The sequence below is a fragment of the Varroa jacobsoni genome, unplaced genomic scaffold (assembly GCF_002532875.2).
Source record: "Varroa jacobsoni isolate VJ856 unplaced genomic scaffold, vjacob_1.0 scaffold_113, whole genome shotgun sequence".
Classification (NCBI taxonomy): Eukaryota; Metazoa; Arthropoda; class Arachnida; order Mesostigmata; family Varroidae; genus Varroa; species Varroa jacobsoni.
In genome coordinates this window covers 280-24,477 of record NW_019213015.1, presented here as the reverse complement: position 1 = coordinate 24,477, position 24,198 = coordinate 280, and the positions used below count along the sequence as shown (strand labels likewise).

Below are 24,198 nucleotides of genomic sequence, written 5' to 3'. Positions count from 1 at the left end.
TTAATTCAATACTACGTAAACTAGCCGTAAAAGGCAACTCTAATCATTGGCAATCACGCGGTCCTCTTGGTAAATGCCCGTGATTTCTATATGCATTGCGACACATTCAAGTTATACCACACTCACTATTTAATGGTATTTCACCCTCTCAGATTGTTACAACATGTACCATATCACATTAGAATATCTGGTTATATCACATGTTTTCTTAAGCATAGAACCGCAGTAACATTTTTACAAAACTTAAGCTAATGAGATTTAACTTAACACATTATACTGTTTGCGCATGAGGCATGCGAATGAATCTACCACGTTGTAAACCATGCGGATGTCAGTAACTAGCTAATACAATAAAGCGAGCAACGTTGCTGGCGGCAACAAAAAAAAATGCCAGTTTTCACGCGTAAGTTGACTTATTGCATGCCTTAAATGAGCTGCTAGGTGTGTACAAAGCAATAGCGGTAAATTGGATAACGGTAGTATTATTGGTACTAATAATACTACCATTATTCGAGGCTATCGGCGTGCTGTTGCCGCTTACTTGAATCAATTCAAAGCATGAATCTGCTGATGTGCAGTAGGTGTGGAACGGTACTCATGGCACTGATAACGAACCAGACAAGCTCTGTGTAACAGAAACGACAACCGCTAAAGCAACGATGACAAATCTTACGACTTTTCCATTGGCATAATCGTTTAGTCAATTGCCCATAGAGTAGGCAGCTATCCAGAGAAGAGAGTGGAACAACACTACTAACCGTCTACAATTATCATAGAAATTGCGATCTTCACACCGCGGAAGTAGATGACAGTCCCAGCGTAGGCTGCGAACAGTGATTAAATCAGCAATACGTTCCCATCGCACGTTGCTTAAGATCTATGATGCAGATGATCTAATCTTCACATCACTTTCGAAAGAAGCAAAAATAATAATAATAATAATATCATCAAAGTGGAACATCTATGCATAAAAATCGGCAAGCTCTCCCTTTGGTTGGATACAGATATTGATGACTTGTCAATTGAAACAACTAGAAGGCGATGAAAACGAGCACGTTTCTGTCTCATTTAACCCGAAATAATTTTAATGAAGCTGATTTTTGCAATTTGCGATAAAAGCGTTGTCACAGCTCAGCATGGAAGAGAAAAAAATCAGTTTTACTCAGTAGGTTCATATACAAGTTTTTTTCTTTGGAGCACTGCATTAATTTCTGCTGGTCACGTACACTTAACCGTGAAGACGATCTACAAACGAAATGGAACATTTTAATGAAACGTCAGATTACATTAATATTCAGTAAATGAAATTCTATGATATTTTAGTGCAAAATGCAATGTTTCTATTCATTTCCAATTTACCCTTAACTATCATTTTTAAGCGAAAGTGCAAAGCTTACCGCGGTGGACCTTCCCTACTTTTTGATAGGTTAATCACTCAAAATTCGTTTGTAGCTGCGATCGATACGTCTTCGAGTGCTTCACGACGAACTGCAGTCACATGAAAAAGCAATGAACGTGCATAAAAAAAAAGATGCAAAATGGATAATGTTTGCAGCAAAGGCGCCTTATGCCTTTTCGAAGAAAGTGGAGAAACTAAGCGAAAATAAAAATTTAAATCAGCGTTATTCAGATCCCATTTCAATAACGAGATATATAAGGTATTCAACTCGTGCGTTGGGCCAGCCATGAGTTCGTAGCAAAGTAATTACTACAGCCTTCACGCAGACGCAATTAAAAACAGGTCGAACGACCTCCTCACCTAACAGGATGAACGAACATCCTCACCTAATTGCCTTGTTTTGAATTATGATTCAAAATATTAACTAATAATTTTTGTAGGATATGTAACTATGAGGCTAGTTTCGTTCAAATGTAGTTTTTAAATATAAGCAGATACTGTTGATTGTTTATGAGAAAAATCGGTGATTTTGAACACGCACAAAATGGACATTGTTGCAGGGAATCCGGGTGAACACAATTTTTTTAGGGTTTTCAGGGGCTTCATAATGCATTGCCGCCACCATGCAATCCTTCCGCGGCAAAATACGAATCAGTCTGGCAGCCCCAGACGTCCCCTTTTCGCATCCACCTTCCCTATATTGCCTTGATTTTTCCTCTTTATTATCACTTCTGTACGTTTGTAGTTCCAATAATAGGTTATTTAAGCGTTTTTTTCGACTTACAGGTGCACACAGCCTTACATATCATAGCTCCCTGACGTCATTTTGCGCAAGGCGCTAAGCAGCGCCACTAGAGACAGCGTAGACGTGTAATAAGTGCACAAGGTAAACGATTGGATTAGAAAGGGCGAACAAAGCCGGCTATTGTCGTTAATATTCAGGACCTATGCTCTAACAGTAACGATAAAAAGAGACAGGGAACTACGATTGCGAATCTTTTTGCTCTCAAGAGGGGTTAATGTGGCAAAGGTACTAGAAGACTTCTGATAAATACTTGTCATAATACAACGGTATTTCTAAGCTACTTAATTTGCTTTTAGTTCTTCTTCGAAAGTGCTTGTTCTGTTCAGCCTTTTTTTTGTGCAGACAGCATTTGCTCTGTACATTTTATTAATCTTGTTGAGGCTATTTTTCGATACGGGGTACGAACTTTACGTTGCTTCGTTCGATTCATCTAGTCGGTACAAACAAACGCTATAGGTGAAATCATTGATTATCGTTCTGAGCCATATTTGATTATATCAGGCATTGCAATAATAAAAATAACTAGATACAATTATTTTTATTTTTCAGTGAACTGATTTAGTATCCACTTGGTGACTATATTAATTAACTGTGTTATTACACCAACGCCGTCTATTAAATACTGAATGCTGCTCTCGCAATTCATCTTGCATATCCCTGTTGTAGACCCAGTGATATTCTTTGTGCAAAAAAACTGGATAGCCAGGTTGTGCCATATTTCAAGTGGCTTTTTAAGCGTTTCAGAAAAATAAAGGCATCTTGAAAACGGGAGGTACGAAGGTAGGGTCCACATAAGGTTGTGTCTACTTGTCGTTTGTGCGCTTCACTTTGGCGTGTTGCGTTCGAAATGTTTTCCAATGTTAATATATGGCCACGTGACAGCAGTTTATTGCAACTGCTATCAATAGACATATCTGAATGTTGTCCTTCATTATCACTTTGCTGTGGAAGTCGGTTATCTATAACGCCAGCGCATGCAAAGATAATCGATTACAGCGTAGAAATCATCATATGACATTTTTGGATGTTTGAACAGGAGAGTTTTGGTGATATAAGAAATGAACGCATCCTAGCACGCCTTGGTGCATTCAGATAAAATGGCATTCTGCTGAAGTATGCCGATGTCTGAATCGAAACTTCACAGAAGGCTTACACGAGCATCCTTGCACCGGATATGGTCTCCCTTTTTTAATTAATCTTCCGCCGAAGGTCCAGGCTCCAGAGCCGAGTCGCGTCTTCTTTAGTGAGTAGCTTACACACACAACCGTTTGCACGGCGTTAGAGTAATCGTGAGCGGAAGCTGTAAATTCTTGTAGGTCAGGACATATAGGTGCGCGAATACCACTGGTGCCCTGACTGGCCGGAAGGTTTGTTTGGGCTACAAAAAGTTCGTCGAACTCTATCGTGAAGGTCCCGTATTTCTGGTAGCAGGAAAAATACGAGCGCTATCTTTAGAACAGATAGGACATTCAGAACATTGCATGTTAAACCAGATACTAAGCTTGATTACTGCTAGGGTGCGATATAGGAAGCACAAGGTATACAATCGTGGGTGGATTAGTTATGGAAAATAGTAACGGGCGTAATGCTAAAGGAGGACTTGAAGCATGCATTAACTGCCTTAGTTATACCAGTATTCATCGATCAAGATGCATCTGCTGTATAGAAATGCTGACCATCAAAGTCCAGGCGCATTAAACCGACATTTAACAAACAGCAATGCCGGTGAACTTTTACGGTGAAATTACTTGAGAGAGTCGAATCGCTGCTGACTCCCTGAACTTATCAAAATTACTTCAGCTAAAGAGGCGCAAACGTGCTTCGAAATACATACTCCTGCTGCTACTACATTGTTAATTGTTTAAATGTAATAAGTGCCCGTACTTTATATATAACAGACCAACGGCATGGGCGGCCACAACCATTGTTATGTCTTATATCTATCGAGTCTATTTGAACTTTAAAATATAAACTGAATTTTTTTTTCATAAACGACTGTTCCTGTTGGCCAGTTACGCGGCGAAATGTTTGGTTGCGTTGGCTTTTTTTAATCAATAGCACTTAACGTATCTTCATGAGTAATTTCGTTTTGGCTAGATCGTTCTGTGCTTTTTTGAGCTGACTCTCAGCTCTTGTCTTATTTCAACAAGTTTCCTTAACCAAAATTTGATATGATTTGATGGCTGCCAAAAGGGGTCTTTCTGAGGTTATCTGTTGTTTTTGAAAAGCTACTGAAACCAACCCTATGGCTAGTTTCACTAGCTTTTCCTGTTTTCATAAATCCTATGTTATCATCTAGCAAAGCTAAGATTTACATTAGTGGTGGTCGGCATGTTTATTTTCAATAAGAATATAAACATGCGTAATTGTTTTCCTAAAAAAGATGCGTATTGGTTACCTAAACTACGTCGCCTGTCTCACAAGGGTTTTCAAGGATTTGTTGTTCCAACAGGTTTTCAAAACGGAAATTTTGTACTTGCGACACGTAAATTTCCTGATTTGAAAACCTATTCACAATAAAAAAGTTTCATATTTCAAGTAGCAAGTCTAAAAATAGATTTAAACCTAGAGAGACCAACTCCGAAATGTGTTTATTCGTAAGGCCTTTGGGTCCCGCTTGCCGTTAATGCTTTCGCTTAATCTATACGTTTTCACACTTGTACAAACGACCTCTTTAAACGAAAACGTAATTTAATAACATGCGACATATTGACTCAATAGGCGTTTTTTTGAATACACCTTCCACATTCCGACTTTCGCGCCTTTTATTTGAAACTTAAAATAACGCTTGTATTAATGAGTTTTTTAGATATGACGAGAATCCGGGGTCGGCTTTTATAGAGCTGAATATTAAATATAACCGCCGTACGATGTTTTGCTGAAATATAATAAGTCAGTTTCAGAAAAAGTTTGCAAATAAAATACCTACGACTTGCGTACGCAGTGAAGAAACAAATAGGGTCCGTTTTCTTACCGTTAGCATCGCTAGGCTTAAACTGACCACAACGGTAAAAATTATCGTGCGATTTAAGCAAATCAAATTGAATTGTAATTATTTATATTTTTAACAAAGAATCAAATAGAAAATCCCATAAATAAAAAAACCTTCTTTGAAAAACGTAGAGCACATACACCATCGCGACAGTCCAACCGGTTATTTACAATTGTATCACACATTTTAATTTTTTAGTTTCCATCAATTAGAATTATAAAAAATAAACACCTCGTCATAAGAGAATGCCCTATAAGTACTGTATATAATGTCACACTTCCGCTGGGTAGAAACATCACCCCGCAAATACTGCGTCAATGTTTTTTCAGCATTCTCGCCCTGTTTAAAATTAGCTCCGTAAGAATTAGATAATCCTAGGAAAATCCATTCCCATTGTCCGCCGCTAAATTCAAAAACAGAAATGAGGTTGCTTTTTGAATGAGAAGAACCGACCCGTTACTAACAGGTTAGCAGCATATAGCTCTTACTGGGCCACCTTAGATTTATTTTATTATCTTCAAAGTTTTGTACGAATGAGTCACCCCCGAATGAGGTCAATGCTCTATTAATGTTGCGTGGAAATAACTCTACAGTTCAGGTGTGTTTTCGCCATTAAGGTTTTTCACCTTTCAGTTACAAAAGCAGGTGAGTACGTAAGGCTAAAGAGTGACTACAATTTGGTATTTAGATTGCTCCGATAAGCTCCTACAACATCGGTTTTATATGAAACGAATCACGCAAAGCTAATATTTTTAAACACCGGAGAGAGAGCACAAAATGTTAAAAAAATATATTATGTCCTTTTTAAATTGCTTGTTCCTGAGCCCTGGCAGTCACCAGCTATTTTTTCAAAAGTAAGTGTCAATACACTAGACAGAAAATGAAACAGATCGTAAATTCGTCTAAGAAATCAAGACAGAACGTGTTCAGGTTGAGAACAATTTCTGAAACATGCCTACAATAGAAAACATTTTGTGGGAAATAACGTGCTAAATTTCAAGAAATCTCGGGACAATATGTGTCTCACTTTTTTCATCTCCTTTGTAGACGCGTTCCATTTTACGACTCACAGATATGTTACGTATTGTTTCTAAGGTACTCTTTTAGAGGCGTCGATTTAACCATTTAAAACCACATATTTTACCTATAGTTCCATACCGACTTTTACACCGAGTGGAGACTCGGTGCCTATGCTTTTTCATCAGCATAAAGCAGTATATGCATTCTAAAATTTGATATATTAAAATTAACATATATAAAACCGACGACAAAAAAGAAGTTCTCATGATTACATAATTGAGAGTTATCTCATTAGAGCTGTTAGAAGCAAAATGTTAAGAGAAGTGTCGGTACCCTTATTAATATCTTTTACACTCTACGATATATGTTTCTTTCTATCTGGAACAATTAGCGGTATCAAGCTATATGGTTTGGTCGAATCTGGCAAGTCTTGACGTTGGAATCTCTTAGACAGTAGTATGCATGGCAACTTTACCAGGTCCTTCTTTACCGGATGTATTCATTTTAAATATGCTCGAAAATCGCAACATAAATTAAGCATCAGGTACTTACTCTACAGATAAAAAACAACTTTGCAGTTTTACTTTTTTTTATCTTTAGACCAAGATAACATTGATTCCATGCGTTTCCTTGCAAAAGAGTTTAAGTGATGAGTTGCATATATTTTTAGAATATAGTAAGAACATCTTGTAGCTAGGTGTGGGAATACTAATGCTGCGAGTTTCAGCTAGATAGATTAGTAATTTTCAGAACATGCTGCACTATCGTGCTCAGATAATGGATACTATGATTGTTTAAATGTTCTTTCTATTATGACAGATGGGGTAATCGGTACTTTTCACCTGTCTTTCAAGGAGAAGAAAATAAACATAGCATCTATTATGGAGTCATTCATGGTTTTCTGAAAATAGAGTAAGCTCCAGTGAATTAAGCAATAGAGATAACTTCGAACTATTCAGAAAAGATGGGTTTTTACGTAGTGAATACGCGAAGTTTTTTCAATTTGGTACAATTTAGACCACGCTTAAAAGCGTTACGGATAATATGTTTGGATCTATGGAGAGGTAGAGTAAATGAAGGTTTTTTGTCGAGACCATTATTAAGGAAGTAAAAATCAAAAAAACGAGAAGAAGGGGACCTGAAGAGGAACATCCGAAAATAAAAACGTGGAAAAAGAACAGAAAACGAAAGCAACCCTTTCCCTTCCTCCCTACAAGGAACCCGATGTAATGTTTCCAAACAATTTTAAACTTCCAAAGGAGCAATGAATACAATTGCTGTTAACGCGTATTACTTTGCTGCGCATCATAAAAGTACTTGCCTGCCAAGATGTGAATGAGTCCTACATTAATTAATCTCATTAAATAAAAGGAAATAGCTCCGAGTATCCCGATCTTACGTGAACGCTTTAGCAGATACCTCTATTAAAAAAATACCAGATTGTAAACTTTAATCTAATTAACGACTCTGTTTACGGAGAAGTTACTCAGGTTTTTTTTCATTTCATCAAAAAAGACTTTGATCGCCTGATCGCCAAGTTTACGAAAAAGAAAACCTCACTAAAATGAAATCAATTTTAGATCAAATACATTAGGCTTAATTTTCCAAGAGTTGGGCGAACTAAAGCGATATATATAATCAACTGGTAGCACCGTCCACGAAACATTGGTCATACCTGAAGATTGAAAACGAGCAGAATTACAAACGGGCTGCCGTCTGTCGTAATGAACACGTTTGGGTCAGTGTGTAGTTCACTCTCATAAACGTTTCGAAGGTCGTTCGATAAAAAAGATGTGCTATAAGTATTTAGAACAGCAACCGTATGATCTGTTCATAGAAAGGGTTCAAAGGCAAACTTTTACAATTGGCGGCCGTTATCGTTAACCTCTATGGCCTGCGAAGTCCTAGAAAGCATCATAGAACAAACTATATACGAGAATTCCAATGCGCAGGGACTGATATCGGACATCCAATTCGCCTACAGACGAGGATACTTCCTTAGCAATAGAACTTATTCGTGTAGATGGTCAATATCCTCGGAGTGCTAATGTATTGCCTGGATGTCCTCAAGATATTATACTGGGCTTTTTGAGATATATATACATATATATTGCATTAAACTCTTTTATGCACTAACGCCGTCATCGTCGGTAAAAATATACAAGGATGATGTAGCAATATACAGATCTTGTAAATAGTTTATAAGAAAATTTTGTTATTTAGCAAAGTTATCTAAACTTTTATGAGTATATCTGTACATTTATCTATAAAAGGCAAGTCGTTTCAAAGTTCGGGCATAGATTTGCAAAAGCAGGATATAACGTGGGTGGCGTAAATCTTAAGTCTCAGAACGTAATTAAAGACATCATAGGTATGTCTACCTCGCCAGAATATTTAAAATCTACACTAAACATGCGCTCTACGTGACTTTTTCTTATAAAAAGTCCTGACCAATACATGAAACTCTTTCACGTATATCTATCAGAACCATATAGGATTCCAGACGTAACCAAAACCTTCTAAAAACGTATTGAATACTTTTACAAGAAAAATAGCATACAAATGTTTATTTGATACAGTTTAGTTAGGGTTAGTTATGGTTAGAAGCCTGTTTTGTTTTAAAATTTATAGATAAAGTCATGCTTGTAGGGACTGGGAAAACATTTATATATGGTCGAAAAGCTTTTCTTTCAATGTTAGGTTATTACAAAAAGATTCGACTAACTTGAGTTACTTTTGAACTAAATGCTACTACGGGACTAAATTTAAATACCCCAGTGTTCTAGAAGCTTGTGGGTGGAGACAGGCCGAGTTTTTTTAGGAGAAATTAATTCAGAAGGAAAAACGTCTTTGTCTCGAAGATCAACATTCAGTAACAAGGTTTCTGTGCTTCTAAAGCGACAACAATACTGGAATTCACCGAAGATTGGTGAAAACATTAAGCAAGAAGGCCTGACGTGAAAGCACAGTACGTGAATGATGCAAAAATTTCAAAAACAGAGATTGGTGTGTTGAAGACCAGCGAACAAGTAACCCGAGCATGTGTCGGGATCCGAAGGACAATAACGCATTGCGGCATTCGGAGACCGTTTTTGAAAGGAGAGCTTCGATTCTACAGACTCTGCCAGCCGAGACTGGCATTTCACGTGTAACGTGTTACAAAATTATAGGCCAAATAAAATGGGTTACAAATAAAATGGATAAAAATGGGTTTTCCATGAAATTTCATCAGGTGAGTTGAGATTACGTATGGTTTAGGTAATTTACGGAATTTTGATTACGAAAACCTAACGGAAGCATACGGTTTCCATAGACGAGGTGTGGTTCAGTGTCAACCGCTAGGTGAAGAGCCACTAGGCAAGAGAATGGGATCTGCTGGAGAGAAACTGGGTTCGGTGGAAGTGTCGAGTAAGTTCAGACGTAAGGTGATGGTGGTACTTGCAATGGACATGAGGGACATCTGCTATTAAAAGAAACGCGCCGAAAATTGAGCAATAAATGCAGCCTGCTATTTCGAGTTCCTCAGGGAACTCATGAACCGTTGACACAGCAATCAAAATCACGCAGCCTGGTTACTTACCTCATGCTCTCATTACTTCCTTAATTGGCTAGTTTCAAGTTGCTTATTCTTCTGATCTAAGTAAGTAGGATCCTGGGCTTTCCATGCTTTAAAAAGGGCAACTGGTAAGCAAGCATATACTATTATCGACTTACTTTAAGAAGCCATAGGTTGAGAAATTATAGATGGTAACCCCAATGGTAGACTGTTTAAGAATTGTCACAGCGCTGGGGCAAGAGTGTAAAAAAGAAGAGTACCTCTAACACATATTAAAAGTTATCATTTACTCAAAGTTTATTTAATTTTAAAGACCGCCCAATTCGCTTGTAGCAGTTCAATAATAGCGAGATAAGAACCAGAGCTAATAAAAGTTTTAGCAACAAAAAGGTACGTGAACGATCTTTTTTATAAATGATAGCATGCGCATTCAGAGAATGAGTGCTACGCTTATGACTTGGTGAATCGACTCAACAAGGTTTGAATAAATTATGTCGCCCAAAAGAGAGAAAAATTGATTTAAGCTTTTTTGGGGAGAAATACCAAACATAAATAAATTAGTAGACTTAAAGAAAATTTCATCGAACTATTTTTTTTATTTATTTATTTAGTTTTTCTTATAAGGCTGTTATTTAGCGATTACTCGATAATTATACTCTTTCTTTTTTTAATATGTTTACGGGCTGCCTAGCCAGGTACGGTGATGAAAGGACGCGCGAAAATACAAAACTTAAACCTTTCAACGCTGTAAATAGCGGTGTCATTGACATCACCTGGTTTTTCAGTGGAAGAAAACGCTTGAATCAACTGGGGCTAGCTGTGAAGTACGCATTTTCTTACTTCGTATTGTCAAGTGTGTTCCCTGGAGAATGACGCCTTCACATCGACTTGTTATAAAAGCTTTCACCGCCAGCAACATTCATATGCGCTAGGGCAAGGTGGAATCGGTCTGCGCTTGGTAGCAGCCAAAATGATTTTATATACGTGTGTATCCAACAAGGAGTTTGACGCGCGTAAGTTGTTCTACATCAAGTCTTATTAACGTATATACAATGGAAACTTATCGTGAAAAAGGTGAGCGAAACCTGAGTAAAGCAGTCCGTGCTTTTTGGTTTTAAAGTATTCATGTAGTCGAAAATAGGATGTATAACGAGCTTCCGATAAAGCCAGTCACAAAATAAAGCGTCCGATCCTTCTGGATGCCCCGTCAGGATAATCTGCCTTGGACTCATTTTCATTACATATGGTTTGTTCTGAGTTAATTTGCGCCCATACTAAGGCGTTGGAGTGGTCTCAAAGCGTTGGAGGCTTGACGTCAATATAATAGATTAAGCACGAAAATAAGATTTCGCCTCTGTCTAGCCTCTAAAAATTTAGCCAGCCTATATTTCGCTCTTAGCTTGATACGGGCCGTCGACTTTCTTTTTTCCTCACTTAGCCTTTAAAATGCATTTAATTTTAAAATAAACTACAGCAAAGCTATAAAAGACATCACCTTGTACACCTGACACCGTCAGGTTAACGCGTACACAGCCGAGGTAATGAGACGGTTTCAATCACTCAGTTCTCAAAACAAGCGAGTGCATGGGATGCCGTCATACTTAGAGGTGAATCTTACTCTATTAAAACTAGCCATGGATCGGGCGTAAGAAATAAAGATAAAGGCGTGTTAACCGAACATGGAAGTGATAACAGTGCAGCTAGTAGCGGCTTGTGGTGTTGTGGCGAAAAACGTTGTATTTCGAGATCTCCATCCTGCATTTGTCCTTGAAACAAGTTTAGTAGTCAAGATAATTGTTCAGATCCCTTTAAGCATTTATTCATTATTGTTATTCGTTAGCTGTGCCGAGAAACACGACATGGCCTCAGGTCGTGTCCTTAAACCATTCACTCGTGCGTTTCAAGTAAAAATTAAGCTTTTTCCCCTTGTTTCATTCTCTGTCTGTAAGATTTTACACAATTTCGCGAAAAATTAGAGATATTTGTTTATTCCGTTTATTTAGCAGTTGAAAGTGAGGAACTCTCTGTGTGCGCTCCGCCGAAATCTAAACCTGGTTTGTCTGGGTGCTGGAGATGGTTAACGGTTCGGAGTGAAAAAGCAGATTTAGCACACATGGCCAGCGCCAAAGTCAAATACTCGTCGGAGTAGTATAAGAAACTAACAAACAATTTGATAAAACTCTAATCGAAATCAACTAGAAAAGTTCTGGTCAGTTTTTCTAGAATACTACTGGGAAAACCGGCCAACGGAGGAAGGAAAGAATCAGGTAAATATGGCTGGAAACTAAAACTTACGTTTTTGAGTTGTCCTAATTAAGAGCCTAGCCGTATGCAGTTATTTGAAAGATACAGGAACACAGAAGGTAGATTTGAAAAACACTGCTGGAATAATTAATAGCCCCATAATTCCGGGTGGTACACGATGCAGTCATTAGAAGTAGGTGTGGAAAGCGTGAATGGCTAATATACAAATATCCTATCATGCAAATGTAATACTTCGCGACATGGAAGAAACAAATCTGCCAAAATAAACTCTGCAATATGTCAATATCCCACAACAATAATAATGAAAAGTATATAATTCTTTTCAGTATGATCGGTCTTTTCCTAGTTAGATAGAATGCAGGCGAGGCGTTAGGTAGGGCTAGTCTATCTCATTTCTAGTGGCTGCACCTTGTTTCCTCACCTTGAAAATACCCTTTCCTCCGCTTTATCCACCCGGCAGTCGCGACTATTGTTGTATTACCTTTAAGTGCGGGCATAATAGTTGCCATACATTTACAGCTTAGCAAAGGCGATGACTTTTGGATGGCTAACGTTAAATGAACATGAATCCCCTTCTGTGGCCTTTTGCATAATCATAGAGGGATGTACTTTGTTCAAACTATGCCAGGCCTTAAGCCATGTAAAAATCGGTATGCCTTCTGATATAGTAAACTGACGGAGCACAGTATGCTAGGAAGTTGACGCAGACTCTTCGAAACTAAGCAAATTGTTACTAAAGTTGTCTTATTTCTTTATATCAAAGTAGCATTCAATCGTCCATCTATCTAAGCATTATTATTTTAAAGCACCTGATTGTGATTTCGGTACAGGTTATGACTCATCGAAAAAATCGTCCAAATTAAACCTCGAATCGTCGGCGACACTTATCACCTAGTGAGAGCTGGTAGTTAAAGTAACCGTAACGGCTACAATATATAATCTGTGGTTAAAGCTAAATATAATATCATCGTAAACACGATTAAATAAAAAGCCATAGATTTCGGTAAATAGCAAAGCATACGCACAATGGCGCTGCCAAGTTGCTTTGCTGTTGTTTACGATGGCTTTAGTCCCTAGATCCGGACAAATGCTTCGTCATCGAAGATACCTATCAATTATTGTATAACATCGCCGCCTCATGCGCTCTGAATTTCACAATGCCCGCACCAACTGATTTTATTGAACTATAGGCAAAGACAGAGGCCAGACGAGAAATTCGTCGTACAATTTTATCCTCAGATCAAATTTGGGCGCACTATGCGATTATTTAAAAGAAAAAAACAAAAACCCTATAATTTTGAATTCTCCAAATGGTTAGAAAATAGCCTTAAAGTATTACTGTCTGTTCTACATCGTAAACTAGATCGTAACTGTATTTTAAGATTATTTAAAACCACCTAAAGGCCAGTCAGCACCACCAAAAACGTTACTGAAGAAACATCAAAGAAATGTGTATTTGATATATTTCGGTTCGAAAATGAAAAAAAAAAGCAACTTTTTTTTTTATTTACACGCGTTGTATAGCATATCTCCAAATACATTTAAAGCTTAGGTCCTATATGTGGGGCCGTATCATCCTATATGCTACAACATTACACCCATATCTAATCAACTCAATCTGAGCTCACCCTAGGTCCTGGCCTAATGGTCTTTGTTAAATAGCCCCTAAGCGTATGACTTCAAAAGACAACAGATAGGTGTTTCAGAAAAGCATAAAGCTCCCTCGTGATTAAGGCTACATCAGTTTGACGAGCATTCGTACGTCAAATGCGAACAGGTACGAACGTCATGCAAGGCTTGTTTCCTATGAACAGCACTATTCAAAATTATATAACCACATAGAGAAAGATTTTCCAAGGTGCGATCTTCTTTTCGAACCGATACAGATGGTTTGAGAGTGTTCCACTTACATGAATAACATCATATATCAGATAGAACCTGATTTTGCATCGTCGTTTGTTTTTGACATGTAGTAGTCACAGGGTTACAGCATCATCCATACTTAAATAAGAAGACTCGTGAAACATCGAAATTTCATTTTAAAATCCTGTTCGAGTTTATGCCTTTTTAGGAGCTAGGACACTACTATATCAAGCTCTTGCGACCGGGGCATGCTTTGGACTTCGAAGCATGTATTACAAATAAAAGTCATCAAAATATGAGATTAGTATTGTTTCTATTGATCATACCTGCACATAGATATTCTGTATAGGTCGCCTGCATATGCCAGTGTCGTGCTTCGCATATAGAAAAACAAGGCAACCTCTAAATTGCAATATCTCAAAAACTCTCATTGTTGTCCAAGAAACTGCCCAGGGTCGTTTAAGAATGCTTACTTTACCACTTAACATTTGAATTAATGGAAAAGTTATTTTACATTTTTAGGACCAAACTGACCTTCTTCAAACAAGTCGATTTCAGCATCGAACTTAAATCATGCAAACCAAATAGCAAAGATCGTTAAATTTATTATAACCCGAAACCAATTGTTTCTAGTTATATGCTTTCGACGCGCCTACTTTTAGGTTTACTTTACTTTTACTTTTTTCCTTCCGTGTCGAATACTAGTAGTGTGATTTCGAGGTGACTCTCAAGCTACTTTTTTTTTATATAGACAACTTTTTAATGTCACTTTTTTTTTTTATTAAGCAGGCTCTTGCTGAATCTATTCTGGGTGCCCCCAAAAGGCCTATGAAGTAACCTTGCTAGAAATTTTGCAGCTATTAACATATCTTTGGAATCTTATAAACTTTTTTTGTTATCATCTGCTCGACTTATCGTTGCGGCTTAACGTTAAGATCTCACCAGCAGGCCGGTATGCTGCCTGCCTTGCAGTTACCAGTGTGTGACAACACATTTAGGGATGCGTAAGCTCAAACTATGTCAACTATTTATCAAATGCTACTAATGTCACTTCTTATTTTCTATTCGTGCCGTTTACCATATCTAACTAACAACAAGCAGAAACTTGCAGGCGTAACTTTTGTTTATTCATACAAATATTAATATGCTGCTGGCAGAACCCAAAGTAGCAACGCTACACTCTTTCGATTACAAGCTTGGCTGTTTAAGCCGCCACGCCATTGGTGCTCTAAGGTAAGGGTCGATGAGGAAAAGCTATGAAAAATGAGTTAAGGTACTTCATAAATGCCTGTTTATATCCTATCATTTAAAGCGTTTCTGCTGCATGTTTATGGACGGCCACTTTTACACGAAAGTACGATGTAACTTCATGTATTCTAGTACAATGTATGTTTTCTGTCGTTACAGCTGGTTCGCCCAGGATCATTTCTATAATGTTATGATCACCAGTAGCTAATGAGTACTTAGTATTCAAATAGATGTAAACGCCTAGAAATCCGTCACGTTATTTGTAATTGTTACCGGAACGCTACCAGTGATCCTTGACCGATCCCATTTTGCACGTTCGATCTTTCGATTGAACATCTTCGATGTTTTTCTTCGTTTTTTCATTTCAATTGGTCTTTTGCTTATTCGATGTTCGTCTATTGTTGTGCCTCCGACTGTATGCGCTGTCAGTAGCATGAATGAACGCTTGATATATGACTTCGCTAAAAAACGAGGCGCATACCTACTCGATGATGTCAAAAAGGGAAAAGAGGGAATTTGTGGGCGGCATGATGCCGGATATGAGCGCAGGAGGACGTGTGGCTGGGAACATGAGCTGACTGACATAACAAGGAAGAAGAAACGAAGCAGCCAGTTGGCTAAAGAAGAGCCACAGCAATCGAATGCTCACTAAACAAACCAATATCCGGAGAGCTACTCAAGAATCGACCTACCAGCAAATAGTTGTATTGCGTTAGTGTAGCTCATCAAAGCAAGTTCTACTGCTGGTATTCACATTGTTTACGTGTCAGCACGGATTGATAAGCCGATAAAGTCATTTTTGAAATTAACAAAATTCAGTTTATAATGATTTTCTAGTCATCGTTGTTGCAAACATAAATTATTGCCATACCAGAAAAAACGGTGTTCTGCCCGACACAAGATACCAGAAACTCAACCAGCAAGATCGTGCGATAACGGTAGCCAAGAAACTGTTTCGGATCGCTTGCTCGGACGACATACTTGCGTTGCAAACAATAACATCTTCCAATAAAGTACAACCGATGAGGTCATTGATCATTAAGCATTTTTCATTCGCTTGGGTATGCATGTGTATATATGTACATAAACGCGTCGAAAAAATGATTTATTCTAATTACAATTATTTAGGCAATACTTACGAAAGCAATGGTACGTGTTACGATATTTGTCGCATCATCCAGGCTCGGTCATTTCACTCCGGTGAGCGTATAAATGTCCAAACGATGCCACAGCATCGAATTTAATCATCGTGCAACACCCAAGGCCTACGATTCAAGCCTACGATTTGGTATATTTCACTGTTCATATGAAGAAGAATCAGCTTATAGTTGTTCATTGCTTTTATCCGGAATCTCGGAAGGTATAGCTTTGTGCCGTTCGTGTGAGATTTAGCCATACTCTTACAGTACGTTCTTAATAAAGTACGCATTTTCATTAGGCTGCGTTAGTCAGCGACAACAAGTTTTCTCAATTGCGCGCCTTGCGGCGTTTTACTGTACGTATATTGTGCGTTTAGCGGCAAAAGCTACGAGTAACACAAATAAGATAGCGACATGGAAATCCAAATACCCTAAGTAAGCGAAATATGGACTCTATGTCTTTGCCCTGACTGAGTATACGATGGCGAAAGATCTCGAATGTGAGATTTTATACCTCGCAAAACTTTCGAGGCGAAGTACAATTTATAGGATTAAGATACTCGATGCTATGCAACTGGACACTTTATGCCTTTGTTATCTGTTCTCCACGGTGGCTATACCAGTCTACATGTTATCATGGTCATTACATATGCATGCCAGATATCGTTCCCTTCTTTCCGTTGGTGATCTCATACTTTTAGAAGAATGCAGCGGCGGTTTCTTAGACATATTGAGTTCCGAATCTTCGTCTTCAAATATTCCTTGAAATCGTTATGAATCGAGACAATGTTCAAGAAAGCGAATTTAGCCCAATTAGAAAAATTATTAACAACGATAAGCTCGGTGACAAGATTTTTGTCCCGCAAAAATTGTGTTATAAGCTAAAATTGTAGCCTGCCCAATCCTCCCAGTCTTAACCACGGTTAAATAAGTAGACATGAATCATCCCGTCAGCTTCATCCGAAAACTGCTAGCCCGGAACTTTATTGATAGGTACTACAAAATGGCAGAAGAAGTGGTAACTGTCAATTAGCCGTGCTTAATCTGAGGCTGTTGGCAAGTTATCCTTTTTTCTTTTACGCCAAATCGTTTCAAAAAAGTAGGACATATAAAAAAATACGTTCTTTCCCCCTTAGTGTTCAAGCTATTCAAGTCTATCCGTAGCTACCGGTATACCGTTCTACAAAAATTTACAGCCATAAGTACTGAGAACATCGGCACTTATTAGTGTATCACAGTAACTAGAGGTACTAACCGGTAGATTTTGATGCACTCATCTGAATCTAAACATTTTGTAGAAAACGCTGCTAATGAAACGGAGAAAAACAAAAAATTCTGCTTATTTAAATTCAGATCTTTCATTTGTTTAAAATATTGTTTATAGCTGCCCAGTTAATTAGGAGTAGGATTCGTCATTTAGAATCCTTTATTTGTTTTAATTTTTAATATATAACGGAGATTGTCTGTTGACGGCCCAAGTCTTCTGCTTTTTAGCTAAACTTTTTAAGCTAAATTATGAAGCATATTCGTTTTTACATTCGCTTAACTAAGTCGTATATTCTATAATATACCAACATGCTAACTAGTCTAAATGCAGGTGCACTCTAAATTACATTCCTTTAGATACTGCAACAATTTCTAACGTGATAAAGATATGTGGATCTTTACCGAGATCCACTGGGGAATCACTAGCGTACATTATAGAAGAACAAATTAATATTAATCTTGAAGCTAGAAATCCCGTTCCTGCACACGACCTTGCGCTTTTTCAGGCCAAAATCGCAACTACACTAACCATTCAACTGACCGGGAAACATCGTGCTTCGAAAACTTAATGGTAAATGATGGGATGAAACCCAGCTCCTTGAGTGCACCCTTAGACTCCATGTCATAAAAAACTGCTACGCTCGCAAATTGAGGCGAATGATGACTTGATGAAGGCTAGGAAGAAAATACCCAGGAATGTTTTCCAGCTCTTGATACGAGCTTGAATAAGTCGTATAATGCAAATTATCATATTGTTAGATTCGTAATTTACCGCTACGACTACATCGCGTATAACAAAGGTCTCCATGAACCGAGCTCCAAGTCCTACTATCGTAGATGTAGCGACAACGAGCCCTAGGTACTATCCTGAAGATAGCCCCCTTCACAGACCCAAACGGCCCTCGATGTCACCAGTCATTATTGTTGTAAACGTGTCTTCCTCGTTATGTGCTATTCGTGTTTCGAATGTTTATATTTGCACTGTATTATGCGAGAATATAACTGATGATTTTCCATAGTTTTCGGACAGCGTCTGCCTCCTTGCATGTTTTGGTACCGTATTGCCAACTAGTTTGACCCGTAAATTATAAAATTAAAAAGCAGTACATTTTTAATAACAACTACACTCGAGACATTAGAATGTTTAATTAATTAACGGTAGCTAAAAAAATCATTAGTTCAAATAAGGTCGCTATGTTTCAAGGTATTTGTCCCATGTATACCTTGATTTGAAAAAAACGTTCCTCTCAAGGAATTACTTAGGTTAGAAAAATATTGGTTTTGTTATTAACCAAACAGGTTTCATCTGCTCCGAAACAGGCTTTACATTAGAAAGGCAGGACATTTTTGCTTCCAACAGAGAATCCAGCCGTCGAAAAGCTTCATACGAACACGCTGGGAGATAGTTGTCAGCATTACTATTCTCGAATTAGATTCAGTGTGCTGTCATATAAAGAGGCGTCTTGCTCTTGGAACTAAACGTCTTGACTGACTGATGACAGTCATAGAATTTTCGGTAGGTTTTCACTCGAAAGGGAGATAGTTGAAATTACTTAGTACGCGTTCTGCAACGATCGTCTTATATACGTCTTATTTTGAATAAACTAAATAATACGATCAAGTGTCTGTGATATGTCTTAATTTTAAGCGATATCCATTAAGCTTAAATAAAAATGTTCGTCACAAAACAGTGATGTTTCTTTTCTTTCGAAGGCATCGAAAGTCGACCAACATGCGGCAATTTTTGTTTGCCTAGCTTGAACGACTTGTATGTCCTTGTTTTCGATAGTATGCTGGATCGATATTCATTTTCTCTAGCAAATCAGTACGCTAGATAAATTATTAGCTGTAAACTTTTTTCCGTATTAGTGCCACGGTTCTTTCTTATTTAAAAAGTAGCGCGTAATTTTATTTATCTGCAAAGCAGCGATGGTATTAGCCGAATTAACAGGGCTAATCAAAGTTCACACTTATCGCTCAGGTTCATATTTGCAGTATATCAAACAGTACATAGTATGTACTATTTGAAACAAGAAGCAACAGTGCTTAATGGAAAATTGTCTCTAAGCAAGAAAGAAAAAAAACACCGGCTGCTAGAGTAAAACAGTGTGTGGTGTGCCGAGTAAATTCGCTGGCTGTATTCTGTTTTTACATGCAAACAAATGACTAGCATAGCGAAAATGGCCCTGACCAATAAATACAAACGTTGTTATTTTTAGAGGCTTGATTCGTCTCGCTGGGCCCCCAGTGAGTGTTGCACCGCATTACATAGTGCAGTGAGTGCATTACTAGACCAATATTAGAGAGTAATCAACGGTAATAGCTTGCGTTTCTTTTACTTCATAGACGTTTGCACATGTATGTCGGTTAAGATAATAGCAGTGCCTGAGTATTGGCAGGTTAGCCAGCCCGCTACCGCAGTTGTTATCTCGCCGCTTAGCACTGCTTGTGCGCTACAGGGATGCTAGGCCGTTCGCCGTTCATCCTTAAACCTCAGAACGCGATGATTGAATAATAGCATTTGCAGATAACTCTACGTGCGTAGCTGAGAAATGCCATGCAAGCAAATAAGCGTGCGAAGCAAAGGAGGGAGAAGCCGCCGTGCAGCGGTAGCGTTCTCACTGGGCGACAGAAGCGAACAAAAACCAGCGCTAGCCGTTGCTAGCTAGCTTGAAAGTAGCCATACAGTGTACCAAAGATGCTGCTGCTGCTACCCGCTCTGATTCGAAAAGCATCAATAGGGAGGAGTGTGCGACAAGCGAGGCTGTGCGCTGCTGCTCATAGTGAATGGAAGGAATACGAGTTGTTGGTGGGAGTTGGGTGGCGACGCGAGGCGTCAAGCGCCTTGGGTCGCGCATGCGCTTTACGTGAGCAAACGAACTCGTCGACTATATAGACCGGGTAGCAAAGCAACGCGGTAACACTGTTCGTGCCGTTGACTCAGTGGGACTCAATGAGACTCAAAGAGTGACTAGCAAACACAAGGCTGCTCGGCCTCGCATGGGATAATAAAGAATAGAAGGCATCTGCCGCCAGTCGTATACTCCAGTTCTGAAGAGACTGGTTGACCAACGGCTCCGTGGAATCGGGACCGTTGCCGCCTGTTACGCTGTGCCGCCTCTGCCACGGGTTGAGTGTTTTCCGGGGAGTATGATTCATCGTTGCTTTCCTGAGTCACTTTCATGAATTAGGCAGATACCGGCAAATTGGTTGGACTACAACACTATGCGCACTCACACGACGTACACACCTCTGCCTACAGCAGTAGCATCTGTAATAGCGCTGCCCTCTCTTGCCCATCGGGGCGAACAACATGCCAGTCAGTCAACCAGCCAAGCAGGCAAACGATTGACCGACAGACCGCCAACAGGCAGCAGACCATCGTCTTTGTCGTTGGGTTGGCCATTGCTAACGCTATTGCGCTGCCGCAGTCAGACTTTTGCTTTGCCATTACCCGCCATAACGTTTCTGTCTCCTGGAACTTCCCAACTACTTCTACGAATCATACCCCTCCCGGTCTACCCTCACCCTCAGCTTTCCCAGCAAGCAGTTCGGCCTGTGATTGGGCGCTGGAGTCTGACGTCACAGCCGCAGCCAATCAGCACGCTGCTTTGTGATGTCATTTCCACGACGTCAGCGCTAACGCTTACAGGGTTTAAAAGGATAGTTGGCAGCCGGTGGTGAGTCATACGTACTGAAAAGCGACAGTGACCGAACGAGACGAAGGAGTGCAGCGATTCGAATATCCAACTTTATACTGTCCGCTGCGCCAGCTTTCGCGGAGCAACAACAGACCCCCCCCACATAGAGCGGTTCCAGTGTGTGTACTATTGCGGTATTGTAACAAATAATTTGTTATATTGTGAGTAATAGTTGTACATTGTGAATTTTCATTGGAGTACAGTTGTTGATTTCATACGACTACCTATCAATTAAACATGATGAGTGACTGTCAAGAAATCCGCTCGAAACGGCCGATGACTCTCGATCTTGAATCTGGAAGTAACACCCGTGCCAAACGACTTAAAAACCAACTGGCAGCGCCTGTGATATCATCGCCTGATTTGCACCGTCTTGCTCTAGCCTCGCCTGATGTTGAAAAATTTATTAAGGGCAGTCTTCAGGTGAATTCATCTGCGCAGCCTACACCGGTATCAGCCTACATCTTTCCCTCAAAGGACCCAACGGTTCAGCAGAAGCAATTTGTAAAAGGTTTCGAGGACGCTTTAGAGCAGTGTAAACGACGGGGCAGTCTTAACCCCGTATCGTGTGAACCGCCTCCCATGTCGTCATGTGCTACAACAACATTGACTACACTTACCACAGCCAACTTGGAATCACTCAATGTCCAGTTGGTAACCGTGGCCTCATCGCAGTCATCAACACAGTCGTCTGCCGAAACCCATAGTTCCGACACATCAGATTCGATGTCGATGTCAATGCCAATGGCAACAGTCAAAGATGAACAAACAGTTCCAAATGGGGTCGACCCAATCGACATGCGTGACCAGGAAAAGCTTAAACTTGACCGAAAACGACTTCGTAATCGAATCGCCGCCTCGAAATGCCGCAAAAAAAAGCTGGAACGGATTTCACAGCTGGAAGCTCAAGTGAGGAAGCTAAATGACGAAAATCTCGAATATGAGAAAATGATAAACATGTTGCGTCATGAGATAAGTACGCTCCGGCAAGAGGCAATCATGCATCAGCAAAGTGGATGTCACATTAAACTTTGAACAAACGTTCATTATGGCAAGCGCTTAAAGGAAAAGTTTTTACTTATTTATACATAACTTATATACACTAAAAGCTTTCGCTATCGTCTGCTACTAAAGCACGCATCAAATACAGATATAGACGATTGCTTTAAGTCGTTTCCAATGGTGGTAGAACTGGTATCTTTCAGATGCGAGTTAAAAGCGAACGCCAGAGTCAAGTTAGCTGTGTTAGGAAGAGCATAAAGAATGACCGTCATTTGAGAAGTTGTACATACCTAATATATGAAGTGTTAACAGTCGTCATGGGTGTGATCATATACAATGGAAAAAAAATAACTGAAAGACAAAGGCAACCGATTAGAGGCACTAGAAGCAAGCATATATTGAACCATATGAGGAGTCAGCTGATAACAAGACTTGGGCATTCTATAATATATGTACGTCTAGAACTACGATTGATGATGATGGTAGTGGAAAGGGATCGCACTGGTCAACAGCAATAGCAACTGCCGGCCATAACACGGGAATAGAAGAACGCAGTCAGCCGAGCAACGCGTACTGGTCTTTACATGTGTGAATTCGTTAATACATGTTGGTGGTCTGCCAGCTTTGCCCCGAAGCATTAGCAATAACAACAACAATTAGCGGATCTCTCGGCTGTTGGCAGCAGCAGCAGCTGTTGTTGTGATGAGCCACGTTGAATCGACGTAAACTCCGCTGACAAAAAACAAAATGTACGCGCAGCTGTCACAGTCAGCTACAGTACGATGTACTGCTTTAACAAACGAACGATGTGCGGGTCGTCTTCCAAAAAAGAAAATAGTTATGATATGGCCTACTGCATAGTGAAGTAATGTTACTAACTACGATCATGTATTCATGTTTTTATTATTACTACTCGTCGGCGGGAGAAATTACAAATGGATGACAGTAGTATTCACGCGGCCTTGCAAGCGTTAACGCCATTTCCGAAAGAAAAAAAGGACAGAACTATGGCGAAAATATTTACGACAAGCTAAAGGCTAAAATGATGCCAATATAAATTGATGACGTGAAGGCGCGTGTAAGAAGCAACGAACAGTCAGACAAGCAAGCAACCCTGATGATCTCATCCCTTGGGGCAGTGCCTACCCAGAAACCAGACGCGAATGAAGAAGGTACGGAGAGAGAAAAGTGCCAACTGGCACAGACAGATCGAATCAAGAAGTAGAAACGGAAAACGAAAACGAAAATTACCACATAACGATCAAGATGTTATCCACCAACTCTGAAATTTCTTTCCACCGACAAAAACAGCAACAAACAACAATTGCATATAAAAAATCGCCGTGATGTAGCAGCGCAACTTTCAGTAAAGGTTGACATAATTTTGGAAAATCGTGCTTACGTGAAATCATCGAGTGTTTCTACTGGAAAATAATTAACTAATAAAATTTATCAGTGTTCACTTTTGGATGATAATTCCTGGAAAACGAGAAAGGCCACCAAAGCAAAAGCCAAAATTTAAAAGTGTGGGTGTTACTATGCAGTGCTCGAATGAGTAGATAGATGCGCATTTTAAGATTAAAGTAGGTGGGCAAACGGAGAAACGTATTACACAACATGAAGCTAACTGCATATATATACATGCAATTAGAAGGAGCAGACTGATCATAGCTCCACACTTTATGGTACTTTTCTCCATTTGGCCGTCTGCCTTTACGCTACATGTATATATATACAAGTCTGTAGACAACTCATGGTAAGTTCTGCGGCGTACTGCTGGCGATGTCGCGATCAGCTGAGGGCGTTGTTCTATTGTTCTAACAACAGCCGGGTAAACCGGTGTGTGCCTTTGTTACGTTTATGAGATGGAAATATACATAGAAGCTAGGAGAACGCAAGCGAACGCGCTAAAAATGAGAACGTTGAATGAAGAATGACACAA

At 39.3% G+C, this 24,198-nt stretch overlaps 1 protein-coding gene and 1 long non-coding RNA gene across 2 annotated transcripts; one reads left to right on the top strand and one right to left on the bottom strand.

The window, feature by feature from the left end:
- Positions 1-4,951: 4,951 nt before the first annotated feature.
- On the bottom strand, positions 4,952-16,932 carry LOC111266323 (uncharacterized). The gene is made up of 2 exons (XR_002684031.2): positions 16,288-16,932; positions 4,952-5,082 (listed from the first exon to the last, which is right to left on the bottom strand). It is a non-coding gene; the product is annotated as an uncharacterized LOC111266323 (long non-coding RNA).
- A 3,586-nt stretch (positions 16,933-20,518) lies between these two features.
- LOC111266328 (transcription factor Jun) lies at positions 20,519-23,608 on the top strand. The gene has a single exon (XM_022843740.2). The coding sequence runs from the start codon at positions 21,492-21,494 to the stop codon at positions 22,287-22,289; it is 798 nt and encodes a 265-aa protein (XP_022699475.1). The 5' UTR covers positions 20,519-21,491; the 3' UTR covers positions 22,290-23,608.
- The last annotated feature ends 590 nt before the right edge of the window (positions 23,609-24,198 follow it).

Coding starts and splice junctions, on each gene's coding strand:
- LOC111266328 (XM_022843740.2), top strand. CDS start 21,492: ATGATGAGTGACTGTCAAGAAATCCGCTCGAAACGGCCGATGACTCTC.